Below are 21,610 nucleotides of genomic sequence, written 5' to 3'. Positions count from 1 at the left end.
TCCCACATTTAATGCCCCATGTATGTGTCTAAACATTTGATGTGATGTTTTTAGCCAAAATTTTTTTATCTAAACAAGGCCCTAGAACCATTTTAAGGTCCTAGGTAGTATTACTGCTTTTATCTATTTATTGGATTGGATTCACACGATGTCAAGTCTATTATCCTACGAGCAACCCAGCAACTCCTCTAAAATAGCGTGTTGGGGAAGAAAAAGGGCATCAACACATGTGCCATAGCGTCCTTCAATTTTAGTGCATCCACCGTCCGGAGAGAGAAATGACAAATTTGACGTTTCTCTCTCTTCGTGCTATTCTGCAGCTGTCACTTTCATCTTGTTCTTCCACCCCCATCTGGATCGAGCCATGGAGGGTGAAGGAGTGAAGGTAGAGAGGAGAGAGGATGTGCTGATGGCCACCTTCACCTTCCGCTACCACCGTCGGCCAATTGCGCACACGCCGCTCCCGCCGTCGGCTAGTGGCAGGAAGCTATCCTTGAGAATACAATGGATAGTGGACAGAACCGTCACTGATTAATGAACGATGGAATTAAAATTTGATCAGTCAATGCTAGATCTTAGGCATAGCCACTCTTTGTAATACCCTTATATTACTACATTTTGTGTGGTGGCTTGCTAAGTACTTTTGTACTCATTGTTGCTCTATATATATATCTTTTAGCAGAGTGTTGAAGAGAAGCCCTTGTTAGTATGCTTGCATACCTAACAAGATGACCGGAGTGTGGTTTCGTTCTAGGTCTCGTTCCCTAGTCGACTGCTCGTGGCATGTCAACCGGGCCCTTATATTATTTTGTCTCCCGCTGTTATTCTCTGATAGTTCTTGGCCTGCTTGATCCAAATGTAAGTATTTAATTCTTTATCCTGAATTCATTCATGATATTTTATGATTTGGCTACGTATGTGTGTACCAACTGTCGATCCAGGAATTAGTACCGATAAACAAAGAAGATTTCTGATTTCCAAAATCGGGGGTCGATGTCAGCAAGCAAAAACGATAGGATGGCTTAGCGCATAATTAATTACATACTCTCTCCGTCCCATAATATAAGGGATTTTGAGTTTTTGTTTACACTGTTTGATCACTCGTTTTATTCAAAAAAATTTGTGCAAATATAGAAAACGAAAAGTTGCGCTTAAAGTACTTGGGATAATAAAGTAAGTCACAAGAAATAAATAATAATTCCAAAAATTTTTTGAAGCAATTTTCATATAGAATATCTTTTAATCAAACATGCCTTTTAGCATTTTGGGAAGCATGTGCGTGAAAAACAAGCGAGGAAGTCGGAACCTGTAGAAATGAACATAGCCTTAACAGTTGAGGGAGCGAATAGACTAAGGCCTAGTTTAGTTCCCAACTTTTTCTTCAAACTTCCAACTTTTCCATCACATCAAAATTATTCTACACACACAAATTTTCAACTTTTCTGTCATATCGTTCCATTTTCAATCAAACTAATTTTGGTGTGAACTAAATACACCTGACCTATGTTACTTAAGAATTTTTTTATTTATAATTTTTTTTATTAAAAGTTTTACAAAAATAATTTTCCATTTTGAAAATTGACGGAAGTAGTCGCCTACCGCCCGCCCTCCCAGAGGGCGGCGAAAATGACGTGGCAGACGGCCGTTCGCTCTCGGGCGACGGCCGTCAACGAAATTTGCAGGCGGCCCCCTTGCCGCCCTCCGCTAGGGCGATTTTATACTGTGCGGGGGGCCGCCTGCAAATGGGCGGCGAGGGGGGGCATGGAATTTTGCAGGCGGCCCCCTTGCCGCCCTCCGCTAGGGCGATTTTGTACTGTGGGGGGGGCCGCCTGCAAATGGGCGGCGAGGGGGCATGGAATTTTGCAGGCGGCCCCCTTGCCGCCCTGGGGGAGGGCGATTTTTGCCTCCCCCCTATAAAGCCCAGTCCCTCCTCTGTGAAATTTCATTATATTCACTAAAAATCCAAAAAAAACGAAAGAGAGAGAGGGGAGGGCAGCAGAAGGGGAGCGGCGAAGCCCTGCTGGTTCGCTCAATTCATCACAGGTATGCTCCCATACATCTTTTGCATTTGTACTAATATGTTATGTTTGAGTATATATGTTGCGTTTTAGTTTTAGTTCCATATATTTTAGCACATCTGTAGCACACAGCACATATGTGTAGATCCAGAGCATAGAATATAATAGTATGAATTGAGACATAGACAGTAGTGTTAATTGTAAGATATAGTTTAGTTTGATCTGGAGAATGTAACGTAATTTTAGAAATTTAGAGAACAATATTGTAGAGAATGTAACTTAGGGCGTAGTACAGAAACGCGAGGTTAACGCAGTTATTGTTTTCATCAGGCACAATGTCAAGTAAGGTCACATTTCAGATAGTTCACGGTGAAGGAAATATTAGATTTGGTCCAGATGGTGTTGATCTGTCAGATTTTGTAATGACATCTAAGGGCATCGATAGGCCTGCGGAGAGAACATTTCAGTCAATTTATAGTTGGTTGTTGAGAGGATTTAGAATAGACCAAGAAGTCTACACAATGTCAGTGTCAGTTGTAGTGAGTCGTGCAACAGAAGGTTATTTTTGGGAACTAATGCCGATGGACAGCACTGATGCTTGGAGACGGTATGTGGAAATGGCTTTTGAACGGTCATGGCCCCTCGTTATATTTGTGTCGGTACAAGAGAAAGATATAAATGTTTCAATGCAAACCGAAGATGTAGAGGGTCCTATCAATGCAGGGGATGTTGTTGGACCATCGATGCAAAATGAGGAAAATCAACCAAGGGAGGAGCAGGCTATGGGCATGGCGGATGAGGGGGAGAGAGTCGGTATAATTGTTGATGAAATGGAGAGGGAAGATTCGGATAATGAGGAAGCGGACGACGACGCATCATCCGATGAGGAAGGTGATGTAATGGCCACTGATTGGGCAAATGAGGACTTCTCTGGACTTGTTATATCAGAGGGTGATCATGTACCCTGGGAGTATAAGGAGAACGAGGTAATTGAGGGTGCAAGGTATGCTCATAAGGATGAGATGAAGGAGGCGGTGAAGCATTGGGCAGTTTCCTTGCAGAGAGAGTTTAGGGTGGTCAAGTCAACAAATTATGTGTATGAAGTGAGGTGCATGAAGGAAGATTGTCCGTGGCGTGTCCATGCATATAAGGGTAAATGGAATGATTATTGGAAAGTTAGCATTGTGACCGAGCACAAGTGCTACTTACAAGGGGTGGAGAAGTATCACCGAAACATCACTTCAGCTTTTGTGGCAAGTGAGATGTACAGCAGTGTTGTTGGTAACATTGGCTTTGAACCAAAATCAATTATTAGGCACATCGAGAACAAATTCAAGTACACCATAAGCTATGCAAAGGCCTGGAGAGCCAAACAAAAGATCATTGAGATGAGGTATGGCACATTTGAAGCTTCTTATGATAATTTGCCTCGTTTGTTAGCCACCATTGCCCAGAGGAATAATAATACGTACTATGACCTACATATATTTACATCGGTTGATGATCGAACAAAGAGTGTGCTGCAAAGAGCCTTTTTCTCATTGGGTGCTTGCATCAATGCTTTTGTGCATTGTCGACCTGTTCTATGCATAGATGGAACTTTTATGACAGGTAAATACCGAGGTCAGATATTGACAGCAATTGGGTGTGATGGGAACAACCAGGTTCTACCTATGGCTTTTGCATTTGTAGAGAGTGAGAACACTGAAAGCTGGTACTGGTTCCTAGAGAGAGTGCACATTGCAGTGGTGCGTATGAGGCCCAACGTTTGCCTTATACATGATCGTCATGCGGGTATGTTGCGGGCTATTGACTACTTGCAGAACGGTTGGGATGAGAAGGGACTTCCAGCTAAGTGGCCTGATGTTCGGAGTCGGTGGTGCATGCGTCACATGGGTGCAAATTTCTACAAGCAATTCAAGAACAAGCATCTTATGGAGCTCTTTAAGAGGCTCTGTGCACAGAACCAAGAGAAGAAATTTAATGAGTTGTGGGACAAGTTGGATGAGTTGACAACGAAGCAAACAGATGAGCAATCTCGCAGACCACTAGTTGAAGGTGACGAGCCTCCCATACCTCTTGGTGCATTACATGATGACCCACCAACAATGAGAAGGAGGTCAGGGTCGTCCATCAGAAATTTCACTCAGTGGATTGAGAATGAGCCTAAGGAGAAGTGGTCTCTATTGTTCGACACCGATGGATCTCGGTATGGCATAATGACAACCAATTTGGCAGAGGTGTACAACTGGGTAATGCGAGGAGTTCGGGTACTTCCATTGGTTGCTATTGTTGTATTCATCCTTCACGGCACGCAAGCGTACTTTAGGGATCGATACAAGAAAATTGGTCCGTCCATGGCCGATAACAACATAGTGTTTGGCAACGTAGTGACAAAGTACATGGAAGATAAAATCAAAAAGGCACGGAGACATCGAGTTGTTGCTCAAGGCACACAAGTGCATCGGTATGAAATAATGTGTGTTGATAGGAGCAGGCGTGGTATCTATCGCAAGCAAGCCGTGCAGGAATGTGTCTTGAAGGCGGATGGTGGATGTACCTGCAGTTGTATGAAGCCGAAGCTTCATCACCTTCCTTGCTCACACGTTCTTGCTGCTGCCGGTGATTGTGGCATATCTCCCAATGTGTACGTCTCAAATTATTTCAGGAAAGAAGCAATCTTTCATACATGGAGTGAGGAGATATATGGGTTCGGGATCTCAGGATCTTACACAACGCTGAGTGCCCAAGTTTTTTATATTCCAGATCCATCTAAGTTAAGGGTGAAAAAGGGTCGACGCCAAACTAGACGCATCAGAAATGATATGGATGAGTCAGAAGCAGGTGGGAGGACTTTACACTGCAGCAAGTGTGATCTGCGCGGCCATACTTACAAGAAATGCCCGAAGAATGCAGAAGTTCCAAGCGGCGCAGATGCTAGTCCATCTGGCCAGGCAAGTGATGGTAGGCGACCACCTGGTGAAGGAACAACAAGCAGGCGCGCAATGCCAAGGCGTCGTCGCGCAGCAGGCGATTCCATGGTGTAACAATGCTTTCGATTTAGGAAATAAAATGCTGTTGTGATGTAATGAGTGTTCGGACTAAATACTTCTATCGTGTAATTTCAATTCAATGTTGTTGTAATGAGTACCTCCGACTATTGTTGTACTAGTAGTATTGCGAACTATTCGGTGTTGTATCATAATGTTATCGTGATGAGTGTTCGGACTAAACACTTTTGTTTGTTTGTACTCTTGTTTAATATGTGTTAGTAATTCGCTTATGAACATTTATTACTTATGTTGAACTAATTATTTATATGTTTCTGATCAACCTATTTGATGCAGGTATGGCGTACGACACACCGGCGCTGTTGAACCGTGGGATTGACAGGAACCACCGCTCGTTCCTGTCAGCAGTCGAGGGTGCACAGCTCGGCACCTTCCGTCCACGCACGTCGCGCGAGTGGTTGCGTGTCGACCCCCGTCACGTTCCTTGGTACGCGTATGTTCACATTTCAACTCAACTTTGCTTTGTGTTGTACTTATGTTTGAAGTTTGCTCTATACAGGTTGCGTGCGGCAGGCCTTCTACCACTTTGTAGGCTTGTTGAGGCAGCGGCAGACGACCGTGACCCAGCGAAGCGGTGGGATGTAGACCGGTCACTCCTTGCCGCTCTTGTAGACCGCTGGAGACCTGAGACGCACACGTTCCACCTTCCCTGTGGGGAGATGGCTCCGACACTGCAGGACGTGTCGTACCTGCTCGGGCTACCGCTGGCGGGAGCACCAGTTGGTCCCGTGGACGGTGTTTTTGGGTGGAAGGAGGATATCACTACCCGCTTCGAGCAGGTGATGCGCCTTCCACACCTAGGACCGGCCAACACCCTTCCTCCGTACTCTACAGTCGGGCCTAGCAAGGCTTGGTTGCTCCAGTTCACTGTAAGTAAATAAGTTGTTATTATCATACATGCTTATTTGCGACCGGATGAGTGTTTTGTACTAACATTTCATTCTTAATTGTAGGCGGACCTTCTGCACCCTGACGCTGATGATTACTCGGTCCGACGCTCCCTTGAGGCGTACCTATTGTGGTTGTTCGGGTGGGTGATGTTCACTAGCACCCACAGGCACGCTGTGGACTTCCGGCTGGTCCACTACGCACGGTCCATCGCGGATGCTCAGCCACAGGACGTGCCGCAGTGGAGCTGGGGTTCTGCCGTGCTAGCAGCCACGTACCGTGCCCTCTGTGAGGCGTGCACGAAGACTGACGCGGGAGCGATCATCGCTGGCTGCCCTATGTTGCTTCAGCTTTGGGCAGCCGAGAGGTTTGCCATAGGTCGACCAGTGGTGGACAGCGCACCCTACGGGGTTGGTCGCAGCGCGCAGTGGCCAGAGGACGGTCCCACGATAGGGACTTACTGGTGTCGACGTGGGGTTAGTGCAACTTCGCTGCGTTATAAGTTTATCAGTCGTCTTCTTTTTTTTTCTTCACATAACATGTCTAATTCCGATCATGTTTATTGCAGCGTCGTTACGCTCACGTCCAGGTGAGACGTGGTTACCCGGACTTCGTGTTCGAGTTTGACCGTCTCCAGCCGAGCGACGTCATCTGGGAGCCGTACACAGAAGAGGCCGTCGCTGCGAGAGCACCGCTAGGACTTTCGTCCTTGTGCACACGCGACCAGGCTTACTGGCTCACCATCCTGCCGATGGTGTTCGACATTTTCGTTGAGCCTCACTGCCCGCAGCGTGTGATGAGACAGTTCGGACTTAGGCAGGTGTTTCCGGGAAACGTGCAGCCGACCGTCCTCCCTGCCGACCACTCGTGAGTTCGAATTGTTCATTTCTAAATTTTTATGATAATTACTTCATCGAGCCATATAATTTACCTCTCTTCACAGGTTGACTCGACGGGGACAGCTAGCAGTCGCACTTTGGGCTCCACGTGTACAGCAGTACGTTGACGACTGGGTGTTAGCTACAGAGGAGGTGATCAACGAGCTCTTCCCACACACGGAGGAGAACTACCGTGACTACCTTCGCTGGTACGTTCCTCGCACTCGTGCGCGTGTGACCTTCACTCCAGACGCCCCAGAGCCGCACGTTGCCGCTGTCACGGACGCGTATCCCACGCACCGTGACCGAGACTACTTCGTGGCGGTACGTCCAATTTGTATTACTTCTTACAATTATTTCATTTATCTTGCATAATATAGGACAACTACTGAATTTTTTATTTCCATCTTGCATAGGCTGATGCCGCACGGGATATCAGTGCCGATATCACCGCAGTCCAAGTGAGGTTGAACAGAGGTTTGCACTTGACTGACGTTGAGCAGAGGGTGACCTTCGACCGGATGCAGGAGAAGATGCGTGCGGTCATGCGCGTCTTCTCCTGTCGCAGCGCCGTGGACGTCGTACCTCCAGCTGGTCCGGTACAACCACGGCCTCGCGCGCCTACCGTCGGAGCAGGACCTCGACCTACGGCACCTGTTTCGCACGGTACTGCTCAGCCCAGAGGTTTCTTAAGTTTTGTTTCTGTTTTTCTACGAAAACATCACCCCGTCGTAACTTGATGTTCCATTCTCGCAGGACCTCGTTTGCCTTCGAGCGCCCCTAGCTTCGGAGCAGTGCGACCTACAGCACCGGTTTCGCACGGTACAGTTCAGCCCACATATTAGTTCATTTTTGTTTCAGCTTTTGCACGAATATGTCACCATGTTTTAACTGCATGTTTCCTCATCGCAGGACCTCGTCTGCCTTCGAGCGCGTTCGCAGGCACGACCGGCGCTTCCGCGAGCTCCGCAGGGGCGTTCGCCACCTCTTCGGGCGCGTTCGCCAGCTCTTCCTCTCACGGAGCGTCGATCCCTCGCCCACACGGTACTTTACTTTTTATTACTACTGTTAAATACTTGTACGAAACTGATGGTCCTTGTCCAGCAGGATTTGCAGCCGGGATCTTCGGTACTGGGGCCTCTTCGTCTCACACCGGTAGGACTGGTCCTACTAGCCAGTTCTACGACGACGACTTGCACGGTGCACACCACCACGACGTACTAGGCTCCTCTCAGCTTGGAGGAGCTCCAGAGGCGCACACTCAGGAGCAGCCAGAGGTCACACCTGTACAGGCAGGACGGGTTGGCCGTGCCGTACCCCCGGACCGACTCACGTACTCCCAGGGGCACATTAGGGCGCAGGGTAGGAGGGACAGGGGTAAGAGGCCTCGTCAGTAGTGTTCTACCTCTTCAGTCCTTATGTGACCGTTTCTTTTGGCTTACAAACTTGTAAAGCAGTACTACTTTTGCTATTACTACTGCAGTACTACTTGTGTTTGTCTCGTCTACATAGTTCTTTTCATTCATATGGTGCTAGAACAACTTATGCTCACGACAACACACTTTCGGCGCTTCACGGTAGTGTCAGATCCAGTAGCGCGCACAGTCCACAACAGCACACATGAAAAGCGGCAGCTCGAGTTATCACTATCAACTTTCGGCGCTGCCTGTTGACATAAAGTGAATCACGCCCACGCGTGATCGTCTTGTCACATCTAATGAATAATGTATCTCATTGAGTTCACATATATTGCAGTGAAAACGACGCTATATAATTGACAATCTGAAGGCAACCTCTTCATATCTTCTTTCCCACTAGCACACCACACACGAAAATGGAAGCCTATTCATTGGTAATACGTAATCTAGATTTGAGATTATGTAGAACATTCTTCACTACAATTTTACATTTTGGCAGCAAACCAAATATGATCAAATGCAATTTTGCCTTACCAAATATTTGGTAGTGCCAAAACTTGCTTATATTTTGGCACTAATAAAATATTTGTACGGTAACAATCCAAATATGCCCTAAAAAATAATAAAATTGTATTTTACCAGTCTTGGAGATTTTAATCTTGTATAGTTTTCAATATAAAAAGATTTGATAACTATTGATATTTATACAAAAATATAGAGCACATTATAAAATCGCCCTCCCCCAGGGCGGCAAGGGGGCCGCCTGCAAAATTCCATGCCCCCTCGCCGCCCATTTGCAGGCGGCCCCCCCACAGTACAAAATCGCCCTAGCGGAGGGCGGCAAGGGGGCCGCCTGCAAAATTCCATGCCCCCCTCGCCGCCCATTTGCAGGCGGCCCCCCGCACAGTATAAAATCGCCCTAGCGGAGGGCGGCAAGGGGGCCGCCTGCAAATTTCGTTGACGGCCGTCGCCCGAGAGCGAACGGCCGGCTGCCACGTCATTTTCGCCGCCCTCTGGGAGGGCGATTTTTCCCAGAGGGCAGTAGGCGACTACTTCCGTCAATTTTCAAAATGGAAAATTATTTTTGTAAAACTTTTAATAAAAAAAATTATAAATAAAAAAAATTCTGTTACTTAATTGACTTTGTTCCAAGTGAAATATGCAGGTGAGACTGAAACTAGCCGTTACTAGGCCCAATAAGAAGTGGGCCGTTAGCCAGCTTTGTCCTCTCTATCCGCGACGCCTAGTTCGTCAGTTCCAAATTCGCGCAGCGAGCGGGAAAATAATTGAAACCCTAGAATTTGAGGGGAATATCCCACCCACAACCCTGTAGAGAGAGAAAGCCCATAGCCTTATCCCCCCACGAGCTCCTCCCTTCCCCCTCCCCTCCGGCGGCCGGATCCGGCGATCTCCGGCGAGCCCCCGACGAGATCCGCCCCCAAGTCTTCTGCTCTCGCGAGATCCCCCGCCTCCGCTCCGTGCTTCCCCCATCGGCCGCGCGGCGCCGCGCACCGCACGAATCAGGTCCCCCTCTCGACTGGAACCTCCTCGATTGTCTCGTCGTTGGGAAGGTAGGGTTCCGCCCACCCGGGCTGCTGCTCCGGAGGCGGTAGTCGATCACCGGTGACTATTTTTTTCCCCCACCTTCACTGTATTTTTGGGCTTTGATTTTCGCGCGATTAATCGTTGCGGTGTGGATTGCTACCAGGGTTTGTGTGAGCCTAGTGGGTGGGTGGTGATGGGGATAGAAGATTACCATGTCATCGTGCTCGTTGGGGAGGGCTCCTTCGGGAAGGTGTACATGGGAAGGCGCAAGTACACTCGCCAGGTTCGTGCTCTGGATTCCGCTCGTACGGTGAAATGGAATGGTTAATTCTTTTTTCTTTTTTTTTTCTGCTAGTTTTGCTCGGAAGTTTGATTGCTTCTGTTTAAATTTGTTTCAGACGGTAGCTATGAAGTTTATCCTTAAGCATGGGAAGACTGACAAAGATATACATAATCTAAGGCAGGAGATTGAGGTAATCGTAGCTATTAATTTATCTACTTGAGATTCTGCTTAGGGAATAAAATGTTTCAATTTCATCTCTACTTGCAAGTGCTCCCGGGAGATGCGCTGCTTCTCTGAGGACTCATGACGTCAAGGGTCTCATGCCTTGTTTGTGCAATTTGATATTTAGTGCTAATTGAATTAACCCTTGACCCTTGGGGGCTAGAATCTGCGCGGAAATCTTCAAATGCCTGTTTTGGATTCTTTTAAGGTGGCAATGGGGATGGAATTTGATTTTGAGGATGAATTTATTGTGGGATACGGCTGAGCTCCCCCCATGGTTTACTGAACATTGCAAAATTAATGCATAGAGCACCTTGAAAATCACAGATGTTGCTTTGTTTAGTTCGCCACAGGACATTTCTCATGGTTTACTGAACAATGCAAAATTAATATATACAGCACCTTGGAAATCACAAATGTTGCTTTGATTTAGTTCGCCATAAGACATTTCTCATGTAGCTAGAACTTCAAACTAGTAGAAATTATTTTGTTTACATATCTTAAATATGGCGCTTCCTCCATCTTACTGTTTGCTGCCATCATTTTTTTAGATTCTGAGGAAACTCAAACATGAGAATATAATCGAAATGATCGATTCATTTGAAACCCCTCAGGAATTTTGTGTGGTAACAGAGTTTGCTCAGGTACAGGTTGATTTTTCAGTGTAGTTTTCACCAACAATTGGTTTTGCAGTGGAATTTAGTTGGTTAAACTTCATATATAATGGTTGTCTCAGGGAGAGCTGTTTGAGGTGCTTGAGGATGATAAGTGCCTTCCAGAAGAACAGGTTCAAGCAATTGCTAAGCAGCTGGTATGCACTAAAAAGTTTCTTGTTTCTTACACACTACTGGACTTCTCTGGTTGTCTTCATTTCAGCAAATCTCCTTATTTCAGGTTAAGGCACTGCATTACTTGCACTCCAATCGTATTATCCATCGGGATATGAAACCTCAGAACATCCTTATTGGGAAAGGATCTGTTGTCAAGGTATATATTTTGCCACATCAATGTTGCCAATGGCTGCTTGTTCTATTAGCTAAACACTTTTTGTTAGATAAAAGTAATGCCTTTTAGTATATCATCTGTTCTGCAGACTATTTGCTTCATCGAAAATGTTATACATTGCACCTAATTCTATATCTTGCAGCAACACTATCCTATGTTTTTAAGTTCTCTGATTTTGTCTAGCTTCACAGTATGATGCTCATAGTTGTTTCTAATTGTCTATTCATGTTTGTAAAAGAAGTCTTGTCTCAATAACCACAATCCTTACCTCATAGTCCTATTTATGCACCGGGAGTTGATCGCTACTATATATGAGTATATGACACAACTGCGTACTGTTTTGCTTTATTTATTCTTATTTACTATATATATTTGTTTTAAATTGCATTTCCTTTTTCTAATTCCCAGCTCTGTGATTTTGGGTTTGCTCGTGCCATGTCAGCTAATACTGTTGTGTTACGTTCTATAAAAGGTACCTTTTCATCTTTGCATGATAGTTGAGCTTCTTTCCATGGTAGTACTGTTGTTTTACGTTCTATGGAAGGTACTTCTCTGTATGTGTCTTTTAGCATGTTTCAGTTTTTATTTAGCACTATATGCCTTCTAGTCTTGTAAATCCATTCCTCTATCCATATATTAGCTACTGGCAATTCGGTATGAAACTTAACATGCTGTTTTTCCCAAATATTGAAATAATAATAATCATTAAGGATAAATAAACTGTAAAATACATGTCATAGCTGTCTTCCAACAGGTTTGTTTCTGAAAGTAGATATTGTAGTTGACTTTACAATAATCCTAGACAGTTCTTTCATGAACAACCAATACTTGAAATGCTATGATGCCTGCTTTTGATTGACATTCCCCTTTCTGGTCCTTTCCTAGATTATAGTGACTCAGGTATACTCATGTGAACTGATTTCCTTTTTTCTGGCTACCTGTTCTACTAAACATTCTTCTTCCACCCAGGAACACCTCTATACATGGCTCCAGAACTTGTGAGGGAACAACCTTACAACCACACAGCAGATTTGTGGTCCCTTGGCGTCATCTTGTATGTGGGCTCTTATTTTGTATCGATGCTCTGTTACTAAATAAGTATCTCTTGTCATTGACTTTTGTACATGTAGTGCCATACTTTCTTGTTTCCTTTTGTGTGACTTGTATGGCTTAGCTGTAGGCACAAACCACCGTTAGAGATAAATAGAACAAACCAACATAATATATCTTTGATTCCAGACATTCTCTAGCGCATGCATGATTTGAAGAGTGAGAACCACAATCCATTTCATTTTTACATCGCAATACAGTTTGCACATCCCAGTTGTTCCCAGATGATGTAAGCAAGGCATAACACTCCTTGTGGATTAAATGTACATAAATTGCCAGCCATGATGCCTAGATTTGTTCTTCTCTTTAGTTTACTATGTTAGAAGATGTCCATGCACAATTTTTCAATGAAAAACTCATCTACTTAATCTGTTTCTTAAGGGTATATTTGCTTCCCTTTCTCACCCTTACTTAGCCTTGCATAGCAAGGTTGGTGGCTTTCTGCTAGAAAATGATCATGGCAAATGCATTGCTCTGCTCTTTTTTATATATAAAACAATATTCCACCACTTCCAACTTGCCTGACACCTCAAGCTAACTTTTCTGGTTGGTTGGTCAGGTATGAACTATTTGTTGGACAGCCCCCTTTTTATACAAATTCAGTCTATGCACTTATACGGCACATTGTCAAGGTTGGCTCATTGACTTCATTTTTCAAATACCTTATCTTCATTGTCAAAATTGACATATGGTCTATATAATGTCGTGGCAGGATCCTGTGAAATATCCAGAAAATATGAGTGCACATTTTAAGAGCTTCTTAAAGGGTTTATTAAATAAGGTCCAAATGATTTTATTTTTCTCCTTGACTGCAGCTATTGAGTTTGTTGATCCATCCTTTTCTTTGCTAATTCTGTATATGACAAAAGCAGTCGCCTCAGAGTAGATTAACCTGGCCAGCATTGTTGGAGCACCCATTTGTCAAAGACGATTCAGTGGAGCCAGCTGCTGTAAGTTTCTACAGAATATATGTTTGCAATTTTGCATAACATAAAGTTCTGTAGTGATAATATAGTATTGTTTTTACATTTTCCCAGGACAATGGAACTGTTCCTTATGAAGTTAAAGGATCTGAGGCTACCTGGAAAGCAGATGAAATCCAAACGTCCAGGAAACAACCTCCTGTTACTGATCCACAAAGTAAATTGTCTCCATCATCCTAGACATTTAATATTGTTCTTAATTTTGAACCTAACTGAATTCATGGCAGGTAGAAATACTGTTGAAAACAGGGAAATTGTTTACGATAAACAAAACAACAAAAAAGTGGAAGGCCCTAAGCATGCTGCTGAGGATCATCATGGTTCAGCTACTGGTCCTGGTTCTGACATCAGCATTCTGTCAGGCATGTTATTATCCAAACAGTTTTTCGAATTATGACTTGTGAGTAATGTTAATTGGGGTAGTGGCTATTTTCCAAAAAAACATTTATCAACATATATTTCTCCGCAAGCTGTGGTGGCAATGGTGTGCTCTATACTAATTTCTGGTGGATAGGTCAATGTAGATAAGTATGTTTGGGGCATCTATAAAAACTTTTTTCAGGTTGAAGCCCATTTTTAGCACTCTTTGTGTAGTCCATTTTTCACCAGAACTGAAAATGGCTGTTTCACCCTCAACTTTTAAATCTGAACAAATAACACATTGGAAGATATTGTATTGTGGTTTTCATTGAATATGACTGGTGTAGAGGTGACATGGATACCACTAGTTAGGTCTATGTCAATGAAACTTACCTGATAGGAATTTATATCAGTGAAAGCTACCCCTATGTCATTCAAAACCTCTGGCGGATAAGGTTTTTCTATTATTTGTTTTGAAATAAGCTGCTTTTGAGCTTAGGGTAAAAATTAGAATCCAAAAGTGGACTTCACCCTTGCTTTAGTAATTGGATTGTGTGGACACATCTATGTGTAGATGGCTGATTGATTCCTTTTTTTGGGAAACCATGGCAGTTCACAGTATTAATGGAATCACATATTCACATAACTCATGGTATCTTATCATAATATACATCTGACTGTAGTTTCTTAACCCTTATAACCGTGAACATTTATAACCTACTAAACAGCACGGGCTTTTCTATCACTTTGGTGCAGAATGTTCAGCTTTAGATAAGCTGGAAAAAACTTCACAAACAGTAAAAGGTGCAAATGCCATTATTGAAGATAGTGAAGCGCTGTCAACTGCCCTCAGCCCCATCAAAATTTGGTTGAGCAATACTTCTACTTCACCCAGGTATATTTGCCAACGCTTTATCCTTTGACATGAACCATTAATTTTTTTGCTTTGTTGTGAAACATGGAAAAGGAACTTATTGCAATACAGTTGCTAGCACTTGCACACAAATTATCAAGAGCATTGCTCATATTTTATTATTTTGGCCTGTATGCATCCGATATCTATTTCATGTATACAATATGCCGCTATCATCTAACAGCAATTTATTGTTGGTCAACCTACACAGGGAACTGAATATTGATGATGCAAACCAATCACTCAGGATTGTAAAAAATTTAATTGAAGCAGGGTCATATCAATCTTTTGCAGCAATTGATGACATAATCTGCATGTTTCTTGAGTGTACAAGTGTCATTATCAAAACTAAGATTTCAGATGCTTACAGCTTTGCAGTGAAGGTACGGTGGTTTTTGAACTTCTCCAAGATTGAATAGCAAATTTAAGCAACCCCCATTCTGTGGCATATATCAATAACATGCTTTGCAATTTACAATTTCTACAGATACTATGACCAAATTATCATAAAACTACAAATTTAACTCGGTGTATCACAAAACTACACATTTAACACCAAATTTATCACAAAACTACACATTTAAGATGAAGTGTCACAAAACTACATGTTTAGTAACTAAATTATCACAAAACTACAGGTTTAGAACCAATTTAATCACAACTAATAATGTTTATAGCTCCACCATAACAATGGTGCTAAGGATTTAAACTCCAAAAGTTGTAGTTTTGTGATAAGTTCAATATTAAATATGCATTTTTGTGATATTTAACCTAAAATCTGTAGTTTTGTGATAAATTTGGTGTTAAATATGTAGTTTTGTGATACAACTCCTTAAATCTATAGTTTTGTGATAATTTGGTCAAAATACTTGTAGTTTTGTGAAATTTACTCTTTTAAAAAATATACTAGTAATTCTTCTAAATTTATTTGGTGCTATTAACTCCATTTCACAACGATGTATTTTTGTCAGTGCCTAGCCATTGGACGAAAGCTGCTTGATACAAGTGAAGGTCCTGTGCTGCAATCTTATGACAGACACTGGTCCTCTCTATATGAGCTTTATTCTCAGGTCACACTTTGCTACTCACTTCAGGCTTCATTGATCTGGCGTGCATGTCTTCTATTTAACTATCAAGGGTCTTTTTTTATACCTACAGATTCTGGTTTCTACAATTGATCCATCTGGAAGAATCTCTCGTGAGTCGACTGCATGCCTTGCTCTGATGTTATCTCGGGTTATTTCTGGATTGAAAACAAGTATCTCCTCTGAGAGTCCAAAGCCAATGGAAGAAAGTCTCATCAAGATCATCAATCATGCAAGGAGTTCACAGTTACTAGAACTCTTATGTGAGTGTCTAATAGCTTCAGGTTCAGATATAGTATCTGGGTCCACTAACATGGTACCAGCAGCTTGTGAGGCATGCAAGGCCATTTGGTATCTAGCTCATGCTGTTGACATTATGTCCCTTGGCACACATAATTTTTCATTTCCATTAGCTAACTCATGGAGACAAGTTCATGCAAAACTGGATGGTAAAATGCAAGATCAAGGATCATTGCCAGCCTCACAAAAAAAAGATTCATTATCAGATATAGACTCTACCCATCTGATAAATATATTTGTCAAATCATTCCTGGCTTCAAAACCGATGCAGGTTGCTGTTTATCACTGCTTGCATAATGGTTTGGAGTCTGCTATTCATGCTTCTCTTCAGGTAATTCTATCATGCTTTTAATATACAGACCAATACATTATATTGAAATGTCTCTCTTCAATGCTATGGGTCTAACAAAATCTTAAAAATATGGGATTAAAAATTGCCTTAATTCTATCAATCTCAATTGCGATGTTGGTGCTATTATCCACTCCCTCCTTTCCATATTATATATAAGTAATTTTGAGTCTGTCCTAAGTCAAACCTCTTCAAGTTTGACCAGGTTTATAGAAAAAATGTACCAACATCTACAGCACCAAATCTGTTGTGTTGAAAATATTCACCATTTTAATCTCTTTTTATAGTATATTCTTTTGTGTTGAAAATATTGCTGTATCATTATATAAACTTGGTCAAACTTGAAGAAGATTGAGTTAGGAAAAACTCAAAATGACTTATAATATGGAATGGAGGGAGTATAATCCAATCAACTAGTACATTCTTCAGTGCTATTTCTGTTCTCATCAACTTTTGGACAATATCATCCATTGCCTTTTTCTCTGATTCTACCATGTTTCATCATCAAACTACTTTAACTATTTATTCTCCCTAATTCTGATTTTATCATACGAGATTGATGAGTAAGAATAAAATCAAAATGGCTTGATTTCATTTTTTTTTAAAAAAAAAACAAACATGACATATTTTTACATCAACGTAGCTTGTATTATGCTTTGATTTTTCTTGGAATCTGCATTATAACTATTGTAAATGCAAAAGGACAGCACAATTGATTGAATCTTTGTTTACACTAAGAACTATTTGTAAGTAATTTTATAATGTTTCTTTTACTTTGAAAATGCAATTTAGCACGTCTTTACTTGCTCCTGAAATTATATCTCTTATTATAATTCTTTATGCACTGAAATGTTGCCTTTCAGCTAATCTCAAGAGCTTGTCTACTGGATGCTTCTTTCTGTGCTATGATTTGTGGCCCAATAAATCCATCATCCAATGTCAATGAAGTAGAACATGGTGGAGATGGAACAATTGTATCTGACATGTTTTCTCTATTGTCACTGTGTGGCTCATATTTGAATAAGGAGTCCAAGCAAAACAGTAATCAGAAATGCAGGCTATCCAATCCTCATGCCCTAGTAGTGCACTGTTGCCTTGCACTGGCAACAATAGCTGCATGCCTGAAGTCAGAAGGGAATTCTTCAGCATCAATTATCTTAACGAGTTCCCAGAAGAAACAGCGGTCCCGACTTTCTGTTCTTGCGCATCTCTCTTCGGTTGATGATACAGTCAAGAGTTGCCTCCAGCCACACTGTGCATCTGCAATGCTTGCACTATCGTCGCTTATTTCATTGGAAAATGGAGGGCAAAGTAGATCTTCTCTGTGTGAAACTGCCCTTGCATTGTTTCCTCGTATGGCAACAATACACACATTGCTGAAGCTTTGGCTATCTGATGGTAGTGAAGCACTCTGTCGATATAATGCTGGTCTGCTAAATCTGTTCGGCCTTCGTGATGGGTGTGTTGGGCTGTTGGAAACAAGACTGAAATGGGGTGGGCCATTGGCCATTGAACAAGCCTGCTCTGTTGGCATCCCACAACTCCTAATTCGCTTGCTTACTGATGGATTCTCAAAGGAACCATCTGATGAAAAAGAAGGTTCAATACACCGTAGTGGATTATCACCATTGGGAGTTGTCTGGACTCTCTCGGCTTTATCTCAATGTCTACCTGGTGGTGTTTTCCGTGAAATTTTGTATAGAAGGGAGCATGTAAAGCTTTTAACTGACCTACTGTCTGATACACACCTCAAGGCATTGGCAGCTTGGACTGGTCTTGGTGGTGGGAAAAAGGGGGTTCGGGAGCTGATAAACTCGGTCGTTGATATTTTAGCATTTCCCTTTGTTGCAGTGCAGAGTTCTCCAAACATGCCATCAACATCGGCGTCCATCAATAGTGGTTTCCTTCTTAGCATTGCATCACCTGGTGGAAGAATCGGTACTGAGAATAAGGAAATGCTGAAAACTATTGAGAAAAACATGGCTCAGTACATTCAAGTTCTACTAGAGGTCTGACCAATCGACTCTAATCTTGTTGTTTACTAGTGCATGATCATAATTTTATCTTTATTTTATTCGTTCAGGTTAGTGTTCCCGGGTGTATACTTCACTGCTTTGATCATGTTAACATGGAAGATCTATCAAGGCCCTTGGCCATAGTGGCCAAAATGGTTGGGTATCGTCCACTTGCTTCTCAGCTTCTTAGAGAAGGTTTACTAAATCATAGCAGGGTTGAAAAATTACTGAAAGGCCCTATTGCTAAAGAGACATTGCTTGACTTCCTCATGATAGTTTCTGATCTTGCCCGGATGTCAAAGGTTTGTCATTTATTGGCTTTCGTTTTTGGCATATTTCCAAGGTGCCCTAGAAATATGCTACTAAATGGAAATGTTGAATCTTGGCTATGAATACTTATTAACACAAATTGTGCTTGTATCCAGGACTTTTATGAACCAATTGATAAAGCAGGCATGGTTGGTTATTTAAAGAACTTTCTATCAAATGAGGACCCTGATTTAAGAGCAAAAGCTTGCAGTGCAATTGGCAACATGTGCCGCCACAGTTCCTACTTCTACAGTTCACTTGTAAGAAAATATTTTATTCACATTTGGACTATTGTAGAGATATTTAACCTTGTTTTCCGCGAACAGGCAACAAATAAGGTAATTGAGCTGGTAGTTGACAGATGCTCTGACCCGGACAAGCGCACTCGGAAGTTTGCATGCTTTGCTGTAAGTTTTTAAAGCGATCTTGTATATTTGTTGCATTTTACCAATCAACAGGAGACCAGCATCGTGCTAATAGTGTGTTGTTAATGTGTTTAACCTCATAATCTGATTTATCCTTACCATTTCAGGTAGGAAATGCTGCTTATCACAACGACATGCTATATGAAGAACTTAGACGGTCCATTCCTCAACTCACCAAGCTACTTCTTGCACCTGAGGAGGATAAAACCAAGGGCAATGCTGCAGGAGCGTTGAGTAACCTAGTGAGGAACTCTAACATACTCTGTGAAGATATTGTCTCCCAGGGCGCAATTCAGGTTTGCCAACTGTTGCTTACTGCTCATGCTCATGCATCTTATTCTCAATACAGGTCCACAATTTTTATCGTTGTTAAGTTGTACAGCAAGGGAAACGACTTGCAGTTATCGTGGGTTGAATGAATGAAGCTACTAAATGAAATCAGCCGCAAATGCAAAATTACTGTGCTGAGTCAGTGGTAGTATTATCTTAATGATGCATTTTAGAGAAACTAAACATGATGCAGGAACATGCATCAAATGAATGGCATTTTATACAATTGGATGGCTTGACAAAAAACATAACCTACACCCATTTTTCTGCTATCATCAACCTTGGCCTATCTGAACATACTCTTTCATCCCCTGACCTGTTGCTATGCAGGCCCTGCTGAAGATGGTCAGTAGCTACTCCACCGTGGCTCTGAGCCCCAGCAGGAAAGACGTGCTAACAGAATCTCCGCTGAAGATCGTGCTCTTCGCGCTGCGCAAGATGTGCGACCACGCCGCCTGCCGGCTCTTCCTCCGATCGTCGGAGCTGCTCCCGGTCATCGTGCACCTGAGGCAATCGCCGGATCCAGCCATCTCTGAGTATGCTTCTGCCATCGCGACCAAGGCTTGCCAGCCTTGAGCCTTTGACATCCCTGGTTCCTCCCGGCCGTGGCGGGGGCATGATCATGCCGCCGCAATGCGAATCTGAAATCTTTGTAATGTCCTGGAATTGTAATGTAGTACAGTATATCACGGATCAACTATTTGTATATATATGACTTGATCCATATAATTACCCGACATATGAAATTTGCAGCTCATCATGTACCATGGTACCATGGTAGTGTACTTTGTATAGAGCATTTTAGTTTTGAGGCCGACGCTGGTTTCGGCCTGTAAAGGGCTCTTGGCAGGTTCTTTTCTTTTTTTTTTTGGGGGGGGGGGGGGGGGGTCGAAGGTCTCTCAACTTGTCATTGAATTACAAAATCATCCTCCAACCACAAAACCGGATACAATGCATCTCTCAACTTACAAAACCAGTATAAACTAGGTCCCTCAACGGTTTTGACCTGGTTTTGTCTAACATTGCAGCTGACTTAGCGTGGGGCCCATGTGGGTCCCACATGTCAGCCTCTTCCCCTCCCCTCTCCACCTCTCTTCCTCTCTTCTTTTCTCTCACTGGGCAGGGCAATGGCGGGTGGGGAGGAGGTCAGTGGGGAGGCGGGAGGCGGGACTCCGGCGGCTGGCAACGGGCGATGGGCGACGAGGCGGCGGCGGCGGCGACGACGCGGGAGCAGGAGAGCCTCCCCCCACGTCGCCACCACCGCTGCCGGCGGAGGAACGCAGCGAGCCGCCTCGGGTGGGCTCGCCGGAGGAAGTCAGCGGCACAACTATTATTGCAAGGACTAAACAAGCATGAAACTAGCTTAAAGATGGGCCTCATGCTAATAGGGCCAGTTAATCCCTTCATCCTAAAATATAAGTCACAACTATTTTTTTATATATTTTATAATACAAGACGTGCTCCCACTCTCCTTTATTTTTTTTCTTTAAATCCTCAATCTCAAAATCTCTAATTCCATTGAGTGTATGTATTGTATTTACTAGGTGATACTCCGCGCTTTGCTGTGGGATTCATGGACGAGTATATGCTAAATATTGTCAAAATGATGAAAGTTGAAATGTTAAGAAAATAATATGAGGAAGATGATTTGACACATACTTGTCGATTTCTATAACATTATATTGTAGATGATTATGCTAGAATAGTAATTGCTAGTGAGTGAAGATGTGGCATGCTTGCATGGGATTTTAAATAGGCTAAAATAGTAATTGCTAGTGTGTGATGATGTGGCATACTTGCATGTTGAGCTTTAGCTTATAATAATTATTATTGGGTACTACTATATAGAAAGTATAGATTTCTTGGTTTTGTGCTAATAGTAGTTGTGCCTTATATTTTTGTATGGAGAGAGGTATTAAACAAATGATGCTTGTCCTCGTTCCTCATGCATAGAAAATTGTAGCAAGAGATTTGAGTGGGTTTTCTTTCTTCCCATGGTTTTCAGTGGTGAAGGAAGCATTCCTTCAATCTTCCTATGATCATTTTGAGTGGTCCGAATGGTAGGAAAGGAAACACTTCATTCACCCTAATTTCTGGGTGCAC

The 21,610-nt window shown here is 42.8% G+C and overlaps 2 protein-coding genes across 3 annotated transcripts; both read left to right on the top strand.

Annotated features, from left to right (window-relative positions):
* The first annotated feature begins 7,074 nt into the window (after positions 1–7,074).
* Positions 7,075–8,617, top strand: LOC136354834 (uncharacterized). The gene is made up of 5 exons (XM_066306597.1): positions 7,075–7,179; positions 7,272–7,521; positions 7,612–7,677; positions 7,768–7,899; positions 7,963–8,617. Exons 2-5 carry the CDS (start codon positions 7,377–7,379, stop codon positions 8,250–8,252), a joined length of 633 nt encoding a protein of 210 aa, XP_066162694.1. The 5' UTR covers positions 7,075–7,179; positions 7,272–7,376; the 3' UTR covers positions 8,253–8,617.
* Positions 8,618–9,505: 888 nt separating this feature from the next.
* On the top strand, positions 9,506–20,264 carry LOC4352122 (serine/threonine-protein kinase TIO). Of its 2 annotated transcripts, none has more exons than XM_015762774.3 (23): positions 9,506–9,896; positions 9,982–10,101; positions 10,217–10,291; positions 10,875–10,967; positions 11,060–11,134; positions 11,218–11,310; positions 11,737–11,800; positions 12,298–12,382; positions 12,998–13,070; positions 13,151–13,219; positions 13,311–13,388; positions 13,476–13,578; positions 13,649–13,783; positions 14,538–14,676; positions 14,906–15,077; positions 15,666–15,764; positions 15,853–16,410; positions 17,292–18,437; positions 18,512–18,745; positions 18,869–19,012; positions 19,079–19,159; positions 19,285–19,473; positions 19,838–20,264. In XM_015762774.3, the coding sequence occupies exons 2-23, from the start codon at positions 10,012–10,014 to the stop codon at positions 20,081–20,083; spliced, it is 4,041 nt and encodes a 1,346-aa protein (XP_015618260.1). In that variant the 5' UTR covers positions 9,506–9,896; positions 9,982–10,011; the 3' UTR covers positions 20,084–20,264. The 2 variants fall into 2 exon arrangements, with proteins under 2 accessions (XP_015618260.1, XP_015618261.1); XM_015762775.3 differs by having other exon boundaries at positions 9,723–9,844.
* The last annotated feature ends 1,346 nt before the right edge of the window (positions 20,265–21,610 follow it).

Source organism: Oryza sativa, chromosome 12 (assembly GCF_034140825.1).
Source record: "Oryza sativa Japonica Group chromosome 12, ASM3414082v1".
NCBI classification, from domain to species: domain Eukaryota; kingdom Viridiplantae; phylum Streptophyta; class Magnoliopsida; order Poales; family Poaceae; genus Oryza; species Oryza sativa.
The sequence above is the reverse complement of the archived record's forward strand: the minus strand, read 5'-3'. Positions and strand labels throughout refer to the sequence as shown.